The following is a 25,687-nucleotide window of genomic DNA, read 5'->3' on the forward strand; positions in this document are numbered from 1 at the left end:
TCGCCGTCCTTCAGCCGCCGCCGTCGTGTCCAACCGAGCGAGCCCACGAGCCGCGGTGTGAAGGGCGAGCACGAGGGGGGTGACGAGAGAGAGGCCCCGCGGGCAAGCAGGACGAGCCGGCGATGGCGGAGAACGGCGCGGTGAGTTTGCGGTGGGACTTCGTCTACACACTCGCCACAGAACCAACTATTATTGTTGTAGCCTGTGTACTGTGTTGACGAACGCAGTCGCTGCTACTGCTACGACAGCGCTGTAGTCGGTACGGTACTGCAAGTCACTTACACGGACACGTGCAGGACACGTGAAGGCTGGTGTGTGTAAGTGACATGCTGTACACCGTGTGCAGTGTCGACTGCTGTAGTGGTACAGGCAGTCGTAGTCATTGATGCGGTACTATATTTAGTGTTCTTGGTTCTTTCGGTAAAGTCACGTAGAAGGGATGTAATAAAATAATAAAAATAAAACATAATAATTTTATTATGTTTTATTTTTATTATTATTATAAATGCATAATATAATAATAATTTTATTATGTTTTATTATTTTATTACATCCCTTCTACGTGACTTTACCGAAATAACCAAGAAGATGAATCCCTGCAGTCACGAAAGCTTTAAATCAAAATCTATTAAGTGTACTGTAGTCACTACCGGAATGGGGTCATTGGCATGCGTTGCCCAGACACGTGGGGGCCACGGGGAAGTGGCTGCGTAGCTTGTAGTGGGTGCTGCGTTCACGACTGTAGCAGCAAAGCCATCAAACCACGCGGGGTTAGACCTCGAATTCTGGTCAAGGTGAAATTGAGTTTCCAGATCGATAAGCCGTTTAAATCCGTGCAAATTTTTTTCTTGAAATCTAGATTAAATGTCTATTTGTTTGTGTTTCTCCCATGTGTTGGGTTTTTGTAGGATGAACGTTGAGATTTATAAAGGGTTAACCAGTAAGGTTTGGAATTGGTCTAATAATAAAGCCATGACTATAGTTGTAATGCAATGCTGTAGTTGTAATACCGTATTCACTGTTACAGTACTACAAAGGTAAATACCTGCACCGTATAGCCTTCAATGTACTACGGTAACACTGCCACAATCCACTACAGCACCACAGTAAGAAAGTAATGCAGTCACACTCAAAATATAGCAGTAGGTTTTTACCCTTTTAAACTGGTACAAAACTGACACCTTTATTCAAGGCATCATGTTTGCCATAACCACAACTATATTTTGCCACTGGTAAAAGAGATCTCATAGTGTAAATGCTTACCCCGAGCTCTCAATACTCTGATATTGCACTGTGTTTGAGTTGTACACCTTCTGGTGTCATCTGGTCCAACACCAATGGGGACTAGGCTCTAAAGAAAGCCGTCTCGGGTGTGTACCAATCAACTTCAAGGACAGTGCATATTATTATCATCATCAGAGTTGCTTCTTTTTGTTTGATTTTTTGACTACTTGTGTTGTGGCAAACATGATGCCTTGAATAAAGGTGTCAGTTTTGTACCAGTTTAAAAGGGTAAAAACCTACTACTATATTTTGCCACTGGTAAAAGAGATCTCATAGTGTACATCAATATCATCAATATACTAAATATACTCTCCAATAAGCTGAGCTACTAACAGTAAGTCATACATTACAATTCTTTGTCGCAAAAAATATAATATGCCTCCAGCTAAACTTTTTCTTACATCACACGGATCTACCCCATACTATATACTGCCATAGACAAACCCAACATTAAATTATATACTGCATTACTATACACCACCTTAGACTATACATTGTAATATTACACTATGTATTATTCTACCCACCCTAATGTATACCTACGTGACTTTACCGACAAAACCTAAGAGTATGAATCCTTGCAGTCACGAAAGCTTCAAATCTAGAATTAATGCAGTCACCATTCAATACTTTTAGTATCGTTGGGTACGGGTCTAAGTGACAGTGTTGCAGTCACAATTCCTTAGGGTACGGACACGCCGTGTCAATAGCAGCTGGCTTTTAAGTGAAATTTAATCACGCTCAGTATACATAAGTTCACTGTTAGCACGATTGGTTACGTACGGTGCGAAAGAAGTTCACCATAAATTGTAAACTTGACCGGGATTTTCTTAAGAGGCTGCTTTTGCTGTTAATTGTATTTGTTATTTACCATAAACCACGCTGCTCTCCATTTATTGACTGCTAACTGACCGGACCCTAATGACTAATGACTACATTTAATAGCACTTTAATTTACATAAGTGGCTTGATCGCTCACAATGTCTATGTCAAGACTTTTTCACTTTACTGGAATATGTGTGATTTTCACTACCAAATTCACAGTACAGTCATAGTAAAAGTAACGTGAAGAGAATACTTGCTCACTTTTAACCCCGCTTAGCTGTTGACACGGGAGCTGTTTTTGTTCATTCATTTTGTGGTTTGAGCTTCATTCATCTAATATATATATTTCTGTCGTGATATGGATTATGATCATAATCATACTGGACATTTGTGGTAAAGATCTTCATAGCTCATCGGATTCCACCATTCTGAATAAAGATTCCAATTCTGAATAATAATGTTCAGGCCTTTGTCACTCCACTGCTTGTTGATGGCCTCTCCATGCCTTTGTCGGTCATGTGGATTGTTTGGCCATACTTTACCATGCTGGTCCGTGTGGCTTGGTGAAGGTGTGGAGCACAACCATTCTGCACTGGCCTTTCATCTTGTGCAGCACATAGCTACATAATGTGAATACATAATGGTCATTTTAACAAAAAACATCCTTCTGTGGCTTCTTTGGCTGCTCTCGTGTCTAATGTCCTCTGGTCTGTGCAGCTCTCTTGAACGTATAACCCACATCTTGAGATCTCCTCTCAGCCGGTTGATTGCTTCTCTGAGTGGTGGGCTCAGTGGTTGTTGGCGTGCACAGGTTGAGGATGCACGGATGTGGTGGTGGTGTAACATTGTTACTTTAACATGCACTCCATTTGCTGCTGTTTTCTTTTGCCTGCAATAACAATGCTTCCAGCATTTTCAGGTGAAACACCGACGATGAAAACCCAACACAAGGCATGTCCAGAAGTTAGCCCGCTCTAACTTCGACTCTTCTTTCTTTCACAGAGTACGGGAGATGTCCGCCCACCGCAAGTGGTGCGAGTTGGAACACGGAAAAGCCAGGTACGGAAAGAATTACGGAATTAAATGCCCTCGATGCACGGAAAGCCTCAATGAATCTTAAGCCTATATTTCTCGGAGGGTCGCCCAATGGGAAAAGTTTGGCGAAGTTACGTTGTAATGAGCGTTCGGCTTCACGTGGGGAAGAAATCTGGGGTCATTGCAGACGAGGGGATGACATTCAAAGCTGCACACAGATGGATTTCACCCATTTCTGTGCTGCCACCTTTTGGCCACCTCGCAGCCCAAGTGTAGATCACCCTTTGAACTCCCAGACAGTCTCCCATCAGAGTAGCAACCAGGCTCATGCCGGCTTAGCTTTTGGGATCCGACAAGATTAGGCACATTCAGTACGATTTGGTCATAGTAAGTATGGTGTGTGCATCATTTTTTGCTGAGCATTTTGAATGGGGCAATATGCATTGCGGTGTTGAAGCAAGTGTCAGCACGTCCGTCCCCAAGTGTCAGCACGTCCGTCCCCAATCTTCTTCAGCACCTCGTAGCGGTAGTGAAGGTGCTCATGCTGGATCTGCACGAACGTACAATAGTTTTAAACTGACTGTTATTAAAATCACAAAGTTTAAGAAGTGCGAATGCCGTTTTACTAAATAATTGCTATTATTATGTTTTAAAACATCTTTAATTGTGGAATGCTCTGATGTTGTCTGCCGGCCAAGTCACCCTAAAAAAAAATCTTCCTCGCTCAATGGGCTTTAGTTGGGAAATAAACTTCTGATTCTTAAAAAAAAGCACGTGTCAGTGGAGACTCATGTTAAGACATCGTATTCATATACGGCAATGTTTAAGTACGCTATTTGATAACAATTGTATTTAAAATAATGAATATTGGTAACATGAGCAAGTATTTTTTTCCTTACAGTTACATTTCACCAAACATTATAGTGCAGCTTAATCTTTTATGTTATTAATCATGTAAACTTTGTTTGAGGGCATGGCACTTTAGGTCGTCTTGCGATATTTAAACATCATTGCAGGATCTTTAAAAATACTTGAAAAGTTATTGATTGGTCGATTCCAACAGTCCATTAATTGATTCATTCTCCGATGTAGAAACATTTATTCCTGAAATTTTAGAAGCCTTATACTCATGAATGGGGTGTGAGGGGTTTCCAGGATAAAATGAAAACACCGATTATGCAAACATAAACTAAACTTTTTTTTTTTTACCAGGTAAGGCCCACTGAGCTATGTAGCTCTTTTATAAGCGACCTGGCCACAAATGATTGCTCAACTAAGTGGCTTACCACGTGGAAATTTATAGCAGCCAAATACTCTAAACGTGTGTTTCTAAACGTGGAGGGAAAAACCGAGGGACCCGGAGAAAAATCCACGCGACCACGGGGAGAATATGCAAACTCCAAATATACAGCAGCAGGCGTCGGGATCAGGCTTGAACCCACGACCTCCTGTATAGCAGGCGAGGGAGTTAACATCTCGCCACCATGTTTAAATGAAGTTCTACAAGCACATTTGTACATACATATCATGGGGTGAATAAGTAGAATGTGTCTTCTAGACTTTATTGTTTCTTGAATTAACTGGTCGGAGTGTCACGAGTTCAGAGTGGGTAATATAGTAGCGGTGTGTGTGTAAAGGGTGAAAACTATTGTGGAATATGATATTTAATATTTTGATACCTTTTCTCACAGGCACAGTTAATCTGCTGATCAATAGTTAACTGTGTACACTTGTCCCGACGTTTTGTTGATATATAATTCCCGGTTGAGTTTTCATATTGATGACCGTACCATATGTTTCTCTGGATGCATCGACTGCCAGAGGTCGCAAACGGGTTTTGATTCCTTACCCGTACCCGGCCGCACCAGGGTCGCAAATGGGTACCCGTACCCGGCCGGGTACGGATACGGATACCGGCCGGGTACGGGTAGCCGGATATCGGGTAGGGTACGGGTATCGGGTACCCGATTGCGACCTCTGGGATGAAGCCATGTTGCAGGCGCGGGTGGGTTGATTCTAGGAACTTGAATTGTGAGAAGAGACAAGACGTTGGGAAATGAGTGACAAACGGTTACTCACCAGTGACTCACGGCCTACCCGTACCCGTACCTGGCCGCACCAGGATCGCAAACGGGTACCTGTACCCGTACCTGGCCGGGTACGGGTAGCTGGGTATCGGGTAGGGTACGGGTATCGGGTACCAGATTGCGACCTCTGTCGACTGCCCCCCCCCCCCCCCCCCCCCCACAGTAGTTTAAGCCAATTGATGCAACTTTGCTGTCAAAGCACTGAGCGTACAGCGACCACAGTGGATGATGATGTTCAAGATAGACGACTACGAATTGTTTGCTAACGTTGATAACGGTCAACGCGCGCGTGTATTGCCACACGTCTGTGGCTGTTCAAATGAAATGCCTTCGAGATGTGATCTCTCGCCCTGCCCGTTAGATTGGGTGCGTTACACCACTCCCGCAGTGGCTGCAACAACGGTCGACAGAAACTCAATGAAATCCGCTGAGATTTGATTCTTAATGATCGAGCGATACCACGTGTCTGGAGTTTATCTTACGTTCTCTTTCTAGATGGGTCATGCGCAGTATGCAAGTTGGTAAGCACTCTGCGATGTCACGGTTTACGGTAGACATCAGTGTAGAGTTATACATTTGGAGACTCGGTGAAAAAAATAGCATGTATTTATCAATTTAAATAGAGCGGTGGCATTTTGACGTTAATAGATTTCACTTGCTATATATATTTTGAAAAAATTGGAATGTTCAGTAAAAAAACCTCTTATTTCGGTATTTGAAGATTCGTAATTGGGGATTATTCGGCACGGCTGCACTTTCGGCATGTATACAGTATGTTACTAGCTGTACTACCCGGCTTCGCCCGGGACTTGTATCCACCACGGCCGGCCGCCTTTGTCTCCCCAGTGGCGATGTTAATACGCCACACCAGTTACTCGTTTGAGGCTGAGTCGACCTATGTGAGGTTCAAATAATCTTGATCGGTGGTGGCCATGAGCGGGAATCTAACTCGGTTCGCCGGGTTGGTAGCGCAGCGTAGCGTTAACCACTACACCCACCGCTCCTCACACACACAGACGCACACACACACAGACACACGCAGACACACACAGACAGACACAGACAGACACAAAGACAGCACGCTAACCACTACACTACCGCTCCCCACACACCACACACGCAGACACACACACAGAACACACACACAGACAGACACACACACACAGACACACACACACAGACACACACACACACATAGACACACACAGGCAGCACGCTAAGCACTACACTACCGTTCCTCCTACACACCACGCACGCACACACACAGACACACACACACAGACACACACACACAGACACACACACACAGACACACACACACAGACACACACACACAGACACACACACAGACACACACACAGACACACACACACAGACACACACACACACACATAGACACAGGCAGTACGCTAAGCACTACACTACCGTTCTCCCTACACAACACACGCGCGCGCGTCCATAGGTACACATACACGCGCTTGCTGCAGACACACACATACGCACACATACATAACCGCACATACACACAAACACATACAGACACATACATACACACATACATACAGACACACAGACATACACATAAACACATACACACATAGTCATGACCCGGCTTTGCCCGGGACTTGTATCCACCACGGCCGGCCGCCTTTGTCTCCCCAGTGGCGATGTTAATACGCCACACCAGTTACTCGTTTTGAGGCTGAGTCCCTCCCTCGCCACTCTGCCTCCCTCGCCACTCTGCCTCCCTCGCCACTCTGTAGAGGACGTGAAATTTGTATGCATTTACCTCAGAGTGGCGTGTTGGGTGTCGAGGCCTAGCACCGTGCAGAGCCTCCCGCCTTGCCTGATTTTCCCACCCGGCGAACGCTGGGTACGGGTGCCGGTCCCCCCCCCCCCCCCCGCGCTATTAAAAATGGCGTCCACCCCGCGGAGAAAAGTTGCTACTCGTTGCCAGGGGCAACCGCCGTCCAATGAAAGCGGCGAAGGCGTGGCTAGCCGTTGCCAGGGGCAACCGCCGTCCAATGAAAGTGCAGTCCACACAGACACACAGACATGAACGATTTTATATATATAGACTAGCTGTACTACCCGGCTTCGCCCGGGACTTGTATCCACCACGGCCGGCCGCCTTTGTCTCCCCAGTGGCGATGTTAATACGCCACACCAGTTACTCGTTTGAGGCTGAGTCGACCTATGTGAGGTTCAAATAATCTTGATCGGTGGTGGCCATGAGCGGGAATCTAACTCGGTTCGCCGGGTTGGTAGCGCAGCGTAGCGTTAACCACTACACCCACCGCTCCTCACACACACAGACGCACACACACACAGACACACGCAGAAACACACAGACAGACACAGACAGACACAAAGACAGCACGCTAACCACTACACTACCGCTCCCCACACACCACACACGCAGACACACACACAGAACACACACACAGACAGACACACACACACAGACACACAGACAGCACGCTAACCACTACACTACCGCTCCCCACACACCACACACGCACACACACAGACACACACACAGACACACACACAGACACACACACACAGACACACACACACAGACACACACACACACAGACACACACAGGCAGCACGCTAAGCACTACACTACCGTTCCTCCTACACACCACACACGCACACACACAGACACACACACACAGACACACACACACAGACACACACACACAGACACACACACACAGACACACACACACACACATAGACACAGGCAGTACGCTAAGCACTACACTACCGTTCCCCCTACACAACACACGCGCGCGCGTCCATAGGTACACATACACGCGCTTGCTGCAGACACACACATACACACACATACATAACCGCACATACACACAAACACATACACACACATGCATACACACAAACATACACATACATACAAACACACACATACATACACACAAACACATACACAATACACACACACATACATACAGACACATACATACACACAAACACATACAGACACATACATACACACATATATACAGACACACAGACATACACATAAACACATACACACATAGTCATGACCCGGCTTTGCCCGGGACTTGTATCCACCACGCCCGGCCGCCTTTGTCTCCCCAGTGGCGATGTTAATACGCCACACCAGTTACTCGTTTTGAGGCTGAGTCCCTCCCTCGCCACTCTGCCTCCCTCGCCACTCTGCCTCCCTCGCCACTCTGTAGAGGACGTGAAATTTGTATGAATTTACCTCAGAGTGGCGTGTTGGGTGTCGAGGCCTAGCACCGTGCAGAGCCTCCCGCCTTGCCTGATTTTCCCACCCGGCGAACGCTGGGTACGGGTGCCGGTCCCCCCCCCCCCCGCGCTATTAAAAATGGCGTCCACCCCGCGGAGAAAAGTTGCTACTCGTTGCCAGGGGCAACCGCCGTCCAATGAAAGCGGCGAAGGCGTGGCTAGCCGTTGCCAGGGGCAACCGCCGTCCAATGAAAGTGCAGTCCACACACACACACACAGACACACAGACATGAACGATTTTATATATATAGATTAACTCGCCATGAGCCGAATTGCCGTACCGAATAGTCCAATTTCGGCATAAACGTGAAGCGACGCCACACACCACGACCAGGACAATGTCTTGGTCTGGTGGCTGCGTGCGTGGTGATCGTTAGAGCAGACGTGTCGCTTTGGACTTTACCTTGTTTATGCGCTCTGTGCAAGCCCAACCCTCTCAGAGAAATGTCATCTTCACCTACATGAAGAAGTAATAGAAAGGGACTGAAGTATAAATTCTTTAGTCTGTGAGACAATTCCACATTTTTTAATAAGTATAACCCGTAAAAACAAAGTTTTTCACTATAAATCCTTTATATGCGTGGCAGCGAACTTAATATAAAGGATTTAAAAATATATTCGCCTGTGGAGGACGAGGGGATCGATCCCGCGACCTTTGGCATGGGAAGCGAGGGCGCTACCAACTGCGCTACTCTGCCACGGCCTGTGGAGGGGTTACGCTCTGGGCTCTTATACTGTGACGTTCAGCCAAAGCGATGAATGAGTTATATTTGAATATATGTAAAATCATTTTTTTTTGCCTAAAAAGTGTAAAATTTTGGGAATTTTTTTTTCACGAACATTAATTGTCTGGCACAACGAGTCTGTGTGGAAAATGTCAGCTCGATTGGATCACGGGAAGTGGGTTAAAAAACGACCGAAAGATTTGCACGGTCGTAAGCAAGCAAGCAAGCACGCAAGCACGCAAGCAAGCATGCGAACTTAATATAAAGGATTTAAAAATATAATTGATGCAGGTGTGTCAATGCGTTTGATGTGTAAAGAGTTTTGGAAAACAAATTTGGAAATTTTATTTTTATTGAGGCAGGAGGCACTGGGGGAGTACCATTGTAGAGTGTTTGGAATTTTGGATAATTTGGCAAGGCCAGAGCCCCATATGTATCGAAATAACAAGGGTTTACTGTATAAAGTTCCTCAATCTCATCCCCATTGTGCTCTCTGCATCATGCCATGTGTTCTCTCTGTACATTATATCCATTTGGAGCCTATTTTGGAACATTGCAACCCCCCATGTTAGAGAACGTCCAATCGAAGCCAATTTCACGGAGCTGCCTCTGCGGTACCTTCCCCGAGTAATGTTCGTCACCTGACAGTCACACCAATATCTTTTTTTATTTCCCGAGCTGGTATATAGCCAAATCGAGCGCGGAGCCAAATTTTCAAGTGATGGTGTTTTGTGCAGTCGTTGGTGAACCTGACTGAAGCCATCGACTCGTCACACTTGAGAACTCTGTTTAATCATGATCATCTGCCTGCACTCGAGCCCAGGATCACGGAAATGACAACTTCCTAAGTCACCTGGTCACCTCTTGTCATTTTTATTTTAATCTCACTGATTACACAAGTTGTTTTGTTCACCTTCACAGAGTGTTTGTGCTGATAAAATTCAAGTTTTAAACTTTGTTCATTAACCATTCACCGCGAGCTTCACATCCCTGTGATTGTTTACGTGTTTTGTGGTGACATGGTAGCGAGTGCTCGTGTTTTCCACGTCGTCTTATGCACTTTTTGCACGATTAAATCTAGATTGAAAACTCGTTCTTTTTAGAACTGCTTTTTGTGTTTATTTTGTAGTTCTTCCCCGCACCGCTACATACGATGCGAAAGAAGTTCTACATACAGTGTGTTGAACTGCATATGGTACTGTTTGCTGGGCTGTGCTTGCCTTTGGTTACACGTGTGTGTGCATGCACATGTACAGGCATATGCATGTACGTGAACCAGTTCTGGGTCTCCCCTAGGTCGACTCGGCCTCAGATGAGTTCCTGGTGTGGTGTGTAAACATCGGCACGAGGAAGACAAAGGCGGCCGGCCGTGGTGCTGGCCACCCACCCCCTTGTGTGCCCTGCCTGCCTTAATGGGTGCTCGCTAACAGCGCTTCCCCCAACAGTCTGTTAAATGTTTTGTCTTTTGTGTGCATGCATATGTGTCTAAATGTGTGTGCGTGTGCCTCTGCGTGTGTGGGCCCGTACCGCTGTGTGTGCACGCAGTTGGCTCGGATCCAGACTGACAGCGTGGTGGCGTTACTACAAGCCCAATACCCTCTCATCACATTTGAGATCGGTAAGTCCTGGCTGTGTTCCGAGTGGCCGACTGGTAAATGACATCCCACAGCCTTTCATATCCACTTCACAGAAAGGGCGCCACGGTGGTGAGATGTTAACTATCTCGCCAGGTATACAGGAGGTCGTGGGTTCGATCCCGACCCTGACGCATGTATATGTGGAATTTGCGTGTTATCCCTGTGGTCACGTGGATTTTTCTCCGGGTCCTCCGTTTTTTTCATCCACATTTTGAATCAACATGCGATTAGAGTATTTGGCTGTTATACATTTTCACGTGATAAGCCACTTCATTGAGCTATCATTTTTGGCCAGGTTGCTTCTGAAAAAGAGCCTTATATTTCAGTTGGCTTTACCTGGTAAAATAAATATAGTTTAGTTTTTAGTCTGGTGCACCTTGATAATTCTGTATAGATATTACGTGACAGCGTTGAGGATCGGATCAAATGAAATCACATTCCCTAAGCACGGTTGGTTTCGCATGGTGCGAAAGAAGTTCTACATGCATACACTGGCTTAGTGGAGACATACACTGAGCCCTGGTTTTTGTAGCCCCCTGTATTTTAATTAGGTGTGGAATAATTAATCGATTAATACAGATTCCTAATCTCATGATATGTGCATTAAATTGCACGTGTAAAAATCGTTGTTTTTTAAATCATATATGTTGTATGTAATGGGTTGACTTGATCACTTCAGCCATTGGAGATGCTGCCATTGAATGAAATCGTGACATTATTAAACCGCTCTGGTAGAGGGTGAAACATTAAACTCCTAATTATAAGCTTAAGCATGCGTTTATTATTTGACCAATAACACGTGTAGTTCACGAAGGAGTCCATGCATTTATTGTACATTATCAAAAGTTCGGTGTGAAAAATTCCAGCAGCACACGTTTTGTTATCATTACAACAGTAAAGTTACAACAAACCCATTCTGATTGCAAGCTCACGCCACCTAGGGCCCCCCCCCCCTTAGAGTGGGCTCTCCAGAGCGTGAACAATAACAATGGAAGGGGGCACAGAAATTCCACGGGCAAAAGGCCGAACACAGCGCTCATTTGGCTGGGATAGAGAGAGGAGGAACTGGGCCTCTCTTGTCCCACTTACATAGGCACTTCAAGCGGCGATGGGGGGTGGGGGGGGCTGGAGGAGAAGGTCTGTGTCACCTCTGCTGAAGGCTGAACGTTTCGAGTGTTGGCGCGACGGGTGGCAAATCGGGGCGCGCGTGTCTTTGCAGTTGCGATGACGACCACGGGGGACCAGATACTGGATGTGGCCCTCTCCAAGGTAGGGCTTTTCCACCGCCACTCGGCCGCGTTCACGGCCGGCGCGCTCGCCTCCAGCGTTTAAAGACGTTGTGTGAGAAAACGGCATTCTCGTGCCAATCCCCATGTCCTTAAGATGTTGGACATACGAAACAAGTGTTCACCCACAGGACTGTCCTCTTAACCCTTTCCCGTTCCGAGATGGCTGCAAGTTGGCGGGGTTTCCCGTTCACCGCTGAATCTCGAAAAGCGCAAGCGGTTCAGGGTTGATTTTATTTAGAGAGGCGTAGCACCGTTGTTTTTAAAGATATATTACTGTACTCACCGCAGAGAACTGTAGTGACACGACCGCGCACTATGATCGCTGGTGCCAAATTGCACGACACGCCCTCCCGCTTGACCTTGTGGGATCCTCGGTACGCCTTCAGGTCAGAAGACGAACCTATAAAGTTTTTATTCCGAATAGAAAGAAAAACCGATGACTTGCATATACGTCATCGGAACAGGAAAGGGTTAACTAACCATTAATGAGGTGGTCATGGGGTTCAGCGATCCGAGTGCTGAGCTTGGCACCGCTGAGAGCCCGGCTTTTAATCCGGGCGGCATCCGCCTCTGAATAAACCAGGGTCTTCTGGTGTAAAGTTGGTGGTCTCAGCTCGGTTTCCATTCGCTGCACTAAAACAACTTTCAATTAAAGTTTGCTTCTGCACTTATGTTGGCTACATTCCACCTCCTAATAACTTAAAAATGTCAGGTGGGAAAGCACTGCTCTCTAATGTGTCACCCGGAGGTTGCTTGAAGGGATTTTCAGCAGTAACTCTGTGATATCCCCTTCCGAGGGCCGCTCTCGATCACAAAGGGGTTGCACTGCTCTGTGAGAGATCCCAACGAACGCTTCGTCTTGTGGCATGATGATGCGAACGTGATCGGAAAGGCATTGGTGAAAAAGACAAGAAAAATACCCTTACAATAAGCACTGGCTGCTTTATATAAGCTAAATAATTAATATTTTCCACCACAGACGCGCATGTAATTTAGTATTATGTTACTGTGAAGGTGTGAGTACAATCTCGTTCGTGCCCTCCAGCTGCAGTGTGCTTTGTGCGCCGCTCGCTTGAGCGATCTCGCCATCTCACCGCCGTCGCGGCCGCGTGGGTGCGGGGTGCGGCTTATCGATCGGCAGATTCGAGATAGTCCCTCGTCCCGTTGGGCAATGCTGGACGGCGGCTGTTCCCGAGTGGAGCCTCGTGGCGGGACAGGGAACTCGGGCAAGCGCGGGGGCGCCGTGCCCGTGGCGAGCCAGGGAACGGGGGGGGGGGGGGGCGGTGGTAGCGGCGGCCGTTTTTTGTGAAGTGTCGCCATCCTCCCTCGGGGCTCGTAAAGCGACATCCAAGAACGAAACGACAGTGCCGCTGGTGCCTCTTATGTAACGTAAACCTGCGTTCAGTTGCGCAAGCGTGTTAATCGCTTCGCTTTAGGAATGAAATAGTGACACTGCTGGATGAAGGCCTCCAAAATGTTGAGCTGGTTGTGGAGGGTTGTTCGATGTAACATTTCCACGTGATGATGGGCCACTTTTTGTTGAGCTGTCATTTGTGGCCAAGTCGCTTCTGAAAAAGAGTTATATAGCTCCGTCGGCTTTCCCTCTTAAGATGAAAAAAAGGTTAGTATCGTTCATCATACTTCATCTCGCTGGTCAGTGCGGGTTGTTGTCAGGGGAGGCTTAGCGCCGGTTAATATTTTCTTTCAGCACTGATGTTAGCCGTGGCCAGGAATCAAACTCGGGAAACTGGGTTCACAGTGTGTGCACTGTGCTAACTACTCTTCCAAACACCCCACCTCCACTTTTATCCTCATTAATTCCCTCCGAAAGCTTGTTTTGTATCTTGCGACCTTTCAAAAAGCCACTTGTATGTATGTTAAACTTCTGTCTCACCATACATAGCCAACCGTGCCAATTTGGAGGTGGCGGGGAAGGACAAAAAACTAAACACAAAAAGCAGTTAAAAAAAAATGTGTCAATCAACATGATTTGAAAGTCCATAGCTCCAGTGGCTTCCTAATATCGGAAGGAAGATCATTCCAGACGGCCGCAGAAGCGCATCCGAAAGCGCGCGGTGCAGTGACCGTTTTTGTTCGACGGCTAGCCAAAAGCCGCTACTGCGAGGATAACTGTAGCTTGCCTGATGTTGGTTTATGTTCCTTAACAAGGTCGGCGAGGTGTATCCGTGACCTTTGAGGAGGAAGGGGGGGGCGGGAGATGCCAACTGCGAGTCTGTTGCTGACACGTGCTTGTTGGGGCCCCCCCCCCTCCCCGTTGTGTTTTGCTCAGATCGGAGAGAAGAGCCTCTTCACCAAGGAGCTGGAGAAAGCGCTGGAAAAGAACGAGTGAGTGGTGTCCACTTAACACTCGCCTACCGCTCTCGCTTAACGCTCTCACAACTCTCACTTAACACTCTCAATTACTACTGTCACCACTCTCACTTACAACTCTCACTTAACACTCTCACCACTCTCACTAACTGCGCTCACCACTCTCATTTAACGTTTTTACTTACCGTTCTGGGCTTCTGTCGGTCACCCACCCATCCAGAGTGGACTCTGTAATTGCAGCACGGCGAAGCTTTCAGTTGCTGCTCCAAGAAAGCCTCTTCCCGTTGACCTGGTTATGTGCTTCGTCCGTAGTGTTCACGCGGGCAGGGGGGAAGGGTGGTGCGCTATCTTAATTTTCAGCAGAGGGCAGGGCAGCAAACCTAGTTGTTACACTGTAACAACTAGTTTGCACCAACCCACACTGACCAGCGTGGTCACGGTATGGTCACTTAACCCCGATAACCCACGTGTGTGTACGTTGACATTCTTTTGCACCGTACGTAGCCAACCCGGCTCATCGTAGGTGCAGCCGGGCGTGGTGTTAGCCGCACCACGTGGCATGGGGAGGCCCTCAATCAGCGGTGGATTGATGAAAGGATTGTGAATGTTATTGTCGATTACAAATGATGAAACGTTATTGGGTTGATGTTGAAGGGAATAATAAATAAATATAAAATGTATTAGATTAATATGTGATGTGATGGCCCTGTGCTTGTACTGTACAATGGGTGCCTCGTTATGAATTTGCTACGAGGCGCTAACAATTGAGGACGGACCTTTTTGCCAAAACGGGGCATTTGCAGAGTAAACAAAGCGTTTCGGAGACAGAGGTTAATGTGACCCAAACATTACTATTTACATTGTCGCAGGCTTGCGCCGAAAGCAAGTGTTATCCATAGAAACAACTCGCAATGTATCATCGCGCATGCTCTGCCAAATGTGGTCCTGACAGAACTAAGTAAAATATTTTGAGACTTGTGAATGGGATGGAGTGGTGTTGGAGTGGTTACCTCACGGTGCTACGAACCCGACGACCTGAGTTCAATTCCCTACCTCCGCTAACATTTGTCAAGTGACATCTAAGCCAGTCCTTGGCTGGCTCCCTTCACCAACTCTCTCCTGACCAGTGTGGTGAAGTATGGTCAAAGAATCCCCGTGAGCGATGGATGTCGTGGGAAGGCCTTCACTCAGCAGTGGATTGACATTTCGGTCATTTTTGTTGTCAGTTGCAAAGTGTTTTTATCATTTGGCTGATGATGGAGCATAACAAGAAAAGAGAAAATATTAAATATTTTGTGTTCAAACCTTGGGGAGATCACTTCTCTACTCTATCGGTACGTCTCCTGACCTGAAGGCGTACAGAGGCTCCCACTAGACCATGCCGGAGGGCCTCTGCCATAGTTCGGCGCCAGTTGTCATCGAGTGCGGTCATGTAGCTACAGTTCCCTGCGGTGAGTAGAATGTAGAGAGCTGTCGCTCTCTTAATAAAATTACTCGTAACGACGTCTCCTCGCTGCTGCCGACGTATTAAATCCATCGTGACTCCACGTGCAGTTTTCCTGGAGAGGTATTGAGTGCTGCTGCTGGCTCTACGAGTGTGCGGTGTGATTGTTGTGCGTACGTTGAGCTTATTTTTCACCCTACTTGGTCAACCGTTCTAATCGGAGGTGCTGCTACCGCTGCCGCCTCTGCCTGCAGGGTTGACCTGGTGGTGCACTCGCTCAAGGACCTCCCCACCACGCTGCCGCCCGGATTCACCGTCGGGGCTATTCTCCAGTACGTGCCACCCCCTTACGGCCAAGAATGCTCCTCTTCTGTTCCTCATACTCCCTCCTTCTCTGCTTCTCTTATCCGATGTACACAATTGCTCAACATTGCTTTCATATTTGCATCGCCTTTCTGCTGTTCACCTTATGGCGTTCTCTGGTCTTCCACTGGTGCAGAGACAATGCCATGAAGGAGGCTGTCTCTGGTGTAGGCCAATTCGTTTCAAGGACAATGCATACCATTACACTGGTCAACAACAACAACAAAACATTTTTTTCTGGCCTGGACTTTTGCAGCTGTTTTAGACTAATTTCAGGGTGCTGATTCCAAATCTGATCTCAGATTTGCTCTATCACATCTCATTTTATGCTATCGGCATACCCCATTTTCATTGATTTTACCCGAAATTAACTCACTTATGATTGCAAGTTCTTGCAAGTCAGTGACTGCTTTAGTGTTAAAATATGGTGCTGTATTTTTAGGATAGTGTGTTTAGAAGATCATTTTATGTAGATATCCACATTTATTTAATATTTTTCTTCGCAGTTTTTATTGAAAATGCAATATTTGATATTTCAAAAACCTGATGTGATAGACAAAAACCAGATTTGGAATCGGCACCCCAAAATTACCTTAAAACCGTTGGAATACCTTATGCATGTTTTACCACAAGCATGATGTATGGTTGATGCAGATTTGATGCATTGCGATAGGGTGTCTATGTGGTGTAAGAACATCTTGACACCTCCTGTGTTATTGCCAGAAGGAGTAAAGCCTCTTCTTTGTTTCTCCATTCATGAGTGTTTGTGGATGTCGGAGGGATTCGTTAGCACCTAGAGAAAATCTACATGTGCAGTGGGGAAGGCGGGGCGAGGGAAATAACACAATCCCCATACATGAGTTCATCCACTTGCTGATGGAAATTCATCTACGATGGCAAGATGTTAACTGCCTTGCCTGGTATACAGGAGGCCGTGGGTTCGATCCCGACTCTTATGCCTGTATATTTGGAGTTTGCATGTTCTCCCCGTGGTCATGTGATTTTTTTCTCCGGGTCCCCTGGTTTTTCCTTCCACATTTAGAGACATGCGAGTATTTGGCTGCTATAAATGTCCACGTGATAGTCCACGTGATAGTCCACTTCGTTGAGCTATCATTTGTGATGGCCCGGTCACTTCTGAAAAAGAGCTATATAGCTCAGTGGGCCTTACCTGGTAAAATAAAATGCCAATAAAATGTTTTGTTTAATATTCTAGTTGTACTGCAATACCCTGGCAAGCCAGAAGACGGCGACCTCGACGTTGATGTGATCGAGGGTGTTTCGTCAATGTGGGTGATCCGCTAATCCAGGGGTCGGCAAACCAACATTTGAAGCGGAGCCATTTTTTTTTATTCGGTAAAAAATATATTTTAATAGCCGCAATGCCATGCGAATAACGTCACGAAGCTCTGCAGCCGTGGGTTGCCGACCGCTGGACTAACCCTCGTTGCCACAAGCGCATCACACTGCACCCCCACCTATCAATGCCCCTGCGTTGTCCCGCATCTCGCCCCCCCGCCCCCCCCCCGCTCGCTCCTTGCCCTGCGCAGGCGTGAGAATCCCCAGGATGCCCTGGTGCTGGCGCCACAGCTCGCCGGACACACGCTGGAAAGCCTCCCCGACAAGAGGTGCACTTTTGATTTAGGGATTCATATTCTTGGTTCTTTCGGTAAAGTCACGTAGAAGGGAAATAATAAAATAATATAAACAAAAAAAATCTTTAGAAGGGAAATAATAAAATAATATAAATATAAAAAACTTTTATATTATTTTATTATTTCCCTTCTACGTGACTTTACCGAAAGAACCAAGAAGAAGAGGTGCACGCCCACACCTGTTAAACACAACACACAACACCGCCACGTGTACTCGCTCGCACTCACACAGATTCCCCGTATGGCCTTAACAGGGTGTTTGGGCAAGTCGTGTTATTGAGTCACTTTCACGGTCGGCATGGCGCACGAGAGCCAACGCCACGTCCGGCCGCCTCTTCCTCCCCAGTGCCAATGTTTACACCCTCTTCACAAAGGCTAAGATTCTCCATATACACAATTATAGCAGCACTTCGAGCCACCTTTGTCTCCACGATGATGATGTTTCCACACTTCGTATCCATATGTGTGTGTGTGTACTTGTGTGTGTGCGCGGTAGTGTAGCGGCTGCCCTACGAATCCGGTGACCCGAGTTCGATTCCCTCTCACAGCCTCTACACCAGTGATAGCGATTATCTGAACAACGGTCCTGGGCCTCCCCTAGGTTGACGAAGCCTCTAATATTAGAGTACCCGGTGTCGATATGCGACATTGTCACTAGGGAGAAGAAGACGGCGGGGCATGGTGCTGGCCACCCACTCCCTCGTGTGCTGCCATAACTGCTCGCTAACAGCACTTGCCCCAACAATCTGTGAAGGCTATAAGGGATCTTTGTTTTGTGTGTGTGTGTGTGCCCTTGTACTGACACTGGTGCTGCTTGTGTTGTGTGTGTGTGCCGCTTGTGTTGTGTGTGTGTTGTGTGTGTGCAGTGTGATTGGCACCAGCTCCCTGCGTCGTGCAGCCCAGCTGAAGAGGAATTTCCCTCAACTGGCCTTCAAAGATGTCGTATCCTTGACTTTCCGCGTCAGCGTTGTCATCCGCCGCACTTACGGCGGCGGCAGTAGTTGAGGCAGTGACAGCAGCGGAAAGGAATGGCAGGGGTAAGAGCATTGCTGGTGCGGCAATTATTGGAATGCCATTATGGTTTGAACGTTGATGTACAGCGTGTAAAAGTATAATTTGTTCAATAATTATATTTACGTACCAGATAGACCTAGGTTAATAAAATAAAACAAAAAGACACTTCCCATAAAGCCTTAACAGACTGTAAAGGGCAAGTGTTGATAGCGAGCACCTATGAAGGCCAGTAACGGCACACTCGGGGGTGGGTGGCCAGCACCACGCCCAGCGGTGTTTACACATCTCACCAGATACTCATTTGAGGCTGCGTCAACCTAAGGGAGGCCCAGGGCCGGTTCAGGTAATCGTCACTTGTGTTGGCCGTGAGCGGGAATCTAACTCGGGTCGCCGGGTTCGTAGCGCTAACCGCTACACGACCGCTCCCCACTCGTGAAATGACACGCGCGCGCACACTTGGCAGTGTGAATACTTTTATCATTACGCGATGTGCTGACCGACTTTGTTCAATGGCTAGCCAAAAGTCGCTGCTGCGAGGATGACCGGCGTTGGCGTGATGCTTTATGCTCCTTGATGAGATCAGCGAGGTCTTGTTTGGTTCATTTTGTGGCACGCGCTTTGTGTGTAAATATATACGACAAAGTTAAGTCAAGCGAGCGCTGCCACCGACGCGCCGACTCGACAACGGACACGGCCAAGTTTCCCGTCGTGTTCTTGGTTCTTTCGGTAAAGTCATGTAGAAGGAAAATAATAAAATAGTAAAAATAAAACATAATAAAATAATTCTCACGACGTTTCGGCCACAACGCAAGCAGCCGCAAGCAGCCGTCCTCCTTCACCTGAGGACGGCTGCTTGCGTTGTGGCCGAAATGTCGTGAGAATTATTTTATCATGTTTTATTTTTATTATTTTATTATTTTTCTTCTACGTGACTTTACCGAAAGAACCAAGAAGATGAAATCCCTGCAGTCACGAAAGAAGCTTTAAATCGAAATTTTCCCGTCGTGCTTTGCGATTCCGTTGACCGAGGCTTTCCCCTTGACGGCCGACGCAGCGCGGAAACCTGAACACGCGCCTGCGAAAGCTGGACGAGCTGGGGGAGTACAGCGCCCTCGTGCTCGCGGCCGCAGGGCTCTCGCGCATGGGCTGGGACGATCGCATCAGCCAGGTGAGTGGGACGGACAAATATCCCCCCCGCCCGCCCCCCGACCGTGTAATTTGTGCAAGGCCGTTGTGGGGGTGGGGGGGGCAGGTGCTGTTGGAGAGTGGCGATGAAGGCCGAGAAAGGCTGTGTGGTCAGCACTGCGCGCAGTCTATTAAGAGTATTTGGCCACTGGAAAATTCCACTACGTTTTTATCCGGATCCTCCGTTTTCTCCCTCCACGTTTAGAATCGGGCGTTTCGGGTATTTTGCCGCTATATATTTCAACGTGAATAGCCACTTCGTTGAGCTATGATTTGTGACCAGGTCGCTTCTGAAAAAGAGCTGTATAGCTCAGTGGGCCTTACCTGGTAAAGTGACATTATTTTTTAGTAGGTTTTAAAAGTGAATGTTCCAAGTAAAATGTAGCCAATCGTCTGCGTTGTGGGTAACAATCTTAAGTGTACATGCACATCGTATATATGTACGTATGTTGGAACTTCTTTCGCACACCAACCTTCCTAATCGGAGTTGCAAAACGTTATATTTTAGACCGTTTAGACTGAAGCTAGAGGGCTTTCTCCACATTTCTCTCTTGTCGCCTGATGTGGCTGGTTGTGATTACCAGAAATTGTTTTGCTCTCCAACACACCGGTGTGCTGAACTCGTTACTAATTGGCGGGTTTAAAGACATTTACGCAATATAACCCCAAAAAAACCTCTTATGGGCAATGCATATTGCGCACGCGTCAATCGGTCTCGTTGCGGTTGCTGATGTATGTCGGTGTTTCCTTGCAGATAATCGACCCGGGTGTGTGTCTCTATGCCGTGGGACAGGTGAGTGCGGCTCTTTCACGCGTGTTGTGCGCACAGACTGGATTGATGGCAATAAATTGCCGCTTTTTTTTTACTGACCAATAATGAACTCGGATAACCCCTTTTGTTGTGCCACCTCGAGATGTTACTGCATGGGAGGTGTGGAATGAATATTAAATGAGTATTGATGTTTCAATGCCCTCGTTGATGCATGTGAAAGTGGGGCAATGATGGCACACAGCCATTAGATTAATGCCAGCAAGTTGCAATTTATAATTTAGTTACAAGCGACACGTCCTTAATTGAGTTGTAATTATCTTTTCAGTAGAATTGTAACGGGCGTAACAATTCAATGGGAGTAGTAAACTTTAAGCGGTGCAACGGTTAACATCATTGGCAAGCAATATAATGAACTGGTCCCGGGCCTCATCTTGTAATCCACCTACCCGCACTGAAAAATGTGGTCAATTATGTTCAAACAACCCCGCATCACCGACACGGTGTAAGAAGGCCTTCATGCAGCGGTGGATGTTCAGTCATCAATGAAATACGAGGTCTTTACTGCAACCTCGCCTCCACTATGCGTGTGGCGAATAAGCGGTCAACCGATGTAACGGCGCTAATACAGCAGCGCTGGCGATGATAATGACGATTACGACGATGGCGAGAGTCGGGAGCGGCCGTTGATCTCCGCTGCGTTGCCTGCGCAGGGAGCGCTGGCGGTGGAGGTTCGTGCCGAGGACCGGCACGTCCTGGAGCTGCTGTCGTTCCTGCACCACCGCGACACCGTGCTGCGCTGCGTTGCCGAGCGCGCCTTCCTCAGGACGCTGGTGCGCGCCGCCGTCGTCGTCGTCATCCTTGCCGTGCCGCGAGCCAAAGCCACCGATATTTTCTCGTTCGCTTCTTTGAAAATAGTTTTCGATTATTTTTTTAACTGCAGTTTTATCCCCGATCGTGCTATCGGCATCGTGTCGCCAGACCACAAATCTCACCCAGCGCCACGCAACCCCCTTGTGGTTAAGGGAACGGCCTTCGTGGTTCGGGAAAGGAAGCGGATATCGGAGAGCTGCATCTGAGATTCTTTCGAGTGACCTCTGGTCCACGCAGTAGGAGACAGCACTTTTCCACCTGCCCTGCCACATCAAAGCAACGTTTGTCGCATGATGCTTAAATTTATATATATTTTTTTCTCCCTCTCAAATGAAGTGCGGAACCATCAACTCTCTGCACTTGAGAATCCGGTGATTTCTAAATATCAATGTTGTGAGTTGATGTTGAATTTTGAGCTTTACTATAAGCAAAGTAACAGTACGTAATAATATACCAAAAGTGCAGTTGAATAATAATAATAATGATAATGTTTTCATGTGCACATAAGTGGTGTTGGTGCTACTAAATTGCGCCTTGCTCCGTGTCATTTCCTTTGCAGAACACAGCTAATGGTGAAGCGTGTTTCACCTGCGGTTTGACAGCGTGCAATTTGGGACGACGATTATAATCGGCGATGGTTAAGCAGCTCACATTTCGCAGTGGTTAAAGTCCTGTGCCAATATCGGAGCCCATCTGCCTGGGAGAAGCCCTGGGGCTAAGCAACTTGAGGCTCATCACTGTCCATGCCGTCCTCTGCCTTTGGTTAAATTGCCGGGTTTGCTGTTATTTATCAGCCGCATGAACTGCTCATTTCCGACGTCCCCTTTATTGCTCATGTGACACGCAGGTACAGTGCGTGTATAGGCATCGTTATTTTTTGTCATTCGGAATTCATGAACGTTTCTCTTTCGTGCCATTGATCATAATCAACGGGACAGATGCACGAACGAGACAATACAAACAAAACAGACAGCCGAGATGATGTAGACCAGGTCACAAATACTGTATGACAGTAGAGAGAAAATGGTACAAACGAGACAGAGAGCACCTGCAGTCTGAAGTGAGATTCCGTCCATATAGGCGAGATCGACAATACCAACGAGACTGACAATGCAGATGAAACAAACATTACGGATTTAACAGATGTATGCATGTATGTTGATCTTCATTCACACGGTACGTAGCCAACCGTGCTCATCAGGTCCAAGGGAAGGACAACAAACTAAACACAAAAAGCAGCAGGAAATTATTTTTTTCAATCCCGATTTAAAAGTGCATAGCTCCAGAAAAAGTGCATAACAGACGATTCGGACAAAACAGACGGAACAAAATAAGACGCACAGTGCAGACAGTACAAATGGGACACTGTAGAAGAGGAAAACAACATGAAAGATATTGTGAAAAAAATTAGTTTCACAAAATATGTAAAAAAATAGAATTGTGACGGCTCACCAAATCGCACGTGTACGGTGGATCATTACTCATCTACCATGTGACGCAGTTGTCCCCACGGGAGCCGAGTATGAATATACTGTTGTGTGTGTGTCTCTGTTGTGTGTGTGTGCTGCTGTACGCTGGCTGCTTGTGTGACTTTCAGGAGGGTGGATGCAGTGTCCCTGTCGCTGTGCATAGCCGCATGGAGGGGAAAGAGGTATGTGGTGACCGCATCGCCATCATCATTCACATTTTCAGATTATACAAATTTTCTGATTATCTAAAAATGTGTATTCCTGATGTATTCAGATTTTTCGGATTAATCCGAATGCGTGTGTGTATATATATAAATATAACGGGAGTACAGTAGTTTACACGCTGTGCTACAAACCTGGTGACCTGATTTCAAGTCCTACTCATGGCCAACACCAGTGATGACAATCTTAACTGTTCCTGGGCTTTTCTTAGTTCGACTCGGCCTCAAATGAGTACCTGGTGCGATGTGTAAACATCGCCAATTGGGAGACAAAGGCGGCCGGGTGTGGTGCTGGCCACCCACCCCCTCGTGTGCCCTGCCAGCCTTCAAAGTCTGTTAAGGCTATGTATGGGGTATCTTTACCATATACGTATGAACTTCATCGATAAACCGTACCTATGAGCTTTGTGTTTCTGTTATGTGTTCCTAACGTTCCGTGTGTTTCCCATTTGCCGCAGCTGACCTTGACGGGTGCTGTGTATAGTCTGGATGGAGCGGACTGTCTGAAAGACACCCAGAAAGTGTCCTTGAATGCCACGCAAGAGGTAAACGTGACGGCGTAGCCCTGCGCGCATGCGGCCTACACCACCTGATAGCCTATAAAGCAATCTCTCGGATTATGCCGGAACTCGTCAGATATCGGAAGCTAAGCAGGCGTGGAGCCTGCTGCATACATGGTGGGTGCTTGGATGAGTGGCCACCATTGCATGAAGCGGGCGTTGTGGGGCTACGTTGTCAGAAGGGGGCAGAGCAGCAAAATCCATTGTCTATGCACTCCACCTTCACCAACCAGCACCGACTGGTGCGGTGAAGGGTAGTCCGATAACCCCCACGAAACGCACAGTGTGGTTTGACAGACAGGGCTGTACATGTAAAACAGCACTTGCTATTACAGGGAAGTAAAAAAAAAAGTTTCATGATACCGCATTGGCAGTGGCGCACAAGCACAATAACCAACAACAAAAATTTCAATTTTCAACAACACTGCCCTTGAAGAAAATCTATACAATGGGTGATATCTTGGGCAATGACCCTTCTCTATTGGCGGTAACGTCACCTCTTGCGGATTTTTTTTCGGGCAGAGTTATTGACACGCCTTGCACAGTTCTTGCGGTGGACAGAGCTTCACGGTGCCGCCGCGCGTCTCCCTTTGCGCAGCCCGGGCAGGGCAGCACCGCCACCCCTGCGCAGCACGTGGGCGTGGCGGCTCACGGCAGCGTGGCGCCGGGTGACATGGTGGCGGCCGAGGGCCTGGGCCTCCGCCTGGCCGAGGAGCTGCTGTCGCGCGGCGCCCAGGAGATTCTGTCGACGGCGCGGAGACTCAACGACGAGCGCTGACGAGGACGACGACAGCGGCGACAACGGGTGGCGTCAGACATGGCTGCCCCCCCCCTCCCCCCCACCCTCCACCCCCCCCTCCCCCACTTATCGACGCCCGGCCCCTACTGCTGGACATCCGTGAAAAAATAGTTTTATAGCTCATCGGATTCCTCCAAGTATAAATAAATATTCTGATTCTTACCGCTGGCACCGCCGCCTTCGGCTGGACCTGCACGCAATGACGAGGCCTCCTCCTCCATCCCTCTCCTCCCTCTCGCCGCGCCGTGGAAGCTGCTGCTACACCACCACCCTTCGCTTCCATCCACGAGTGCAGTTGCACACGTGATGTGCTGGGAGTGCTGTTGCCAATGTATGTATGTTGAACTTAAGTAGTCAACCGTATGTAGCCAACCGTGCTAATCGGAGGTCCCAATACTGCATGGTTGGGGAACATACCTCTGATGAGCACAATTGGCTATGCACGGTGTAAAAGAAATTCAACATACGTAAGTATGATGGCCTCTGACATTTCATATGTCCAGACACTTGGTATCTTGCTGCCCAATGCCAAATGAGTCCACATGAGGCCTATCACTTGAAAATGGCCCTTAAACGATATTTAATCATCGCTGCAAGTATCTGAGCCACACCAATTGGGTACTAGAGGGAAATACTCTCAAAACTATCAAAACTGTTTCTAATCTTAGGGAATTAAGTACCTTTTGCCACTGTGATGACCTCTTGCAGTGAATGTGTGTGTTAATGTGGCCGCCTGCCAGAGGTATTTGAAATTCCTACTAGGAACTCGATCGGGAAAAGGTTCCCCAACCTTTGCTAAATACACTTAATTATTAACTATAT

At 47.4% G+C, this 25,687-nt stretch overlaps 1 protein-coding gene across 1 annotated transcript; it reads left to right on the forward strand.

Annotated features, from left to right (window-relative positions):
• On the forward strand, positions 1 to 24,915 carry HMBS (hydroxymethylbilane synthase). Its single transcript, XM_061550899.1, has 14 exons — positions 1 to 140; positions 3,112 to 3,168; positions 10,802 to 10,874; positions 12,113 to 12,162; positions 14,473 to 14,528; positions 16,212 to 16,289; positions 17,871 to 17,948; positions 18,842 to 18,917; positions 20,044 to 20,157; positions 20,929 to 20,967; positions 21,657 to 21,776; positions 23,414 to 23,467; positions 23,965 to 24,051; positions 24,665 to 24,915. The coding sequence occupies exons 1-14, from the start codon at positions 123 to 125 to the stop codon at positions 24,842 to 24,844; spliced, it is 1,080 nt and encodes a 359-aa protein (XP_061406883.1). The 5' UTR covers positions 1 to 122; the 3' UTR covers positions 24,845 to 24,915.
• Positions 24,916 to 25,687: the final 772 nt, after the last annotated feature.

This window comes from Lethenteron reissneri, chromosome 13 (genome assembly GCF_015708825.2).
Source record: "Lethenteron reissneri isolate LAM-NWPU_2019-01 chromosome 13, ASM1570882v1, whole genome shotgun sequence".
In the NCBI taxonomy this organism is placed as follows: Eukaryota; Metazoa; Chordata; class Hyperoartia; order Petromyzontiformes; family Petromyzontidae; genus Lethenteron; species Lethenteron reissneri.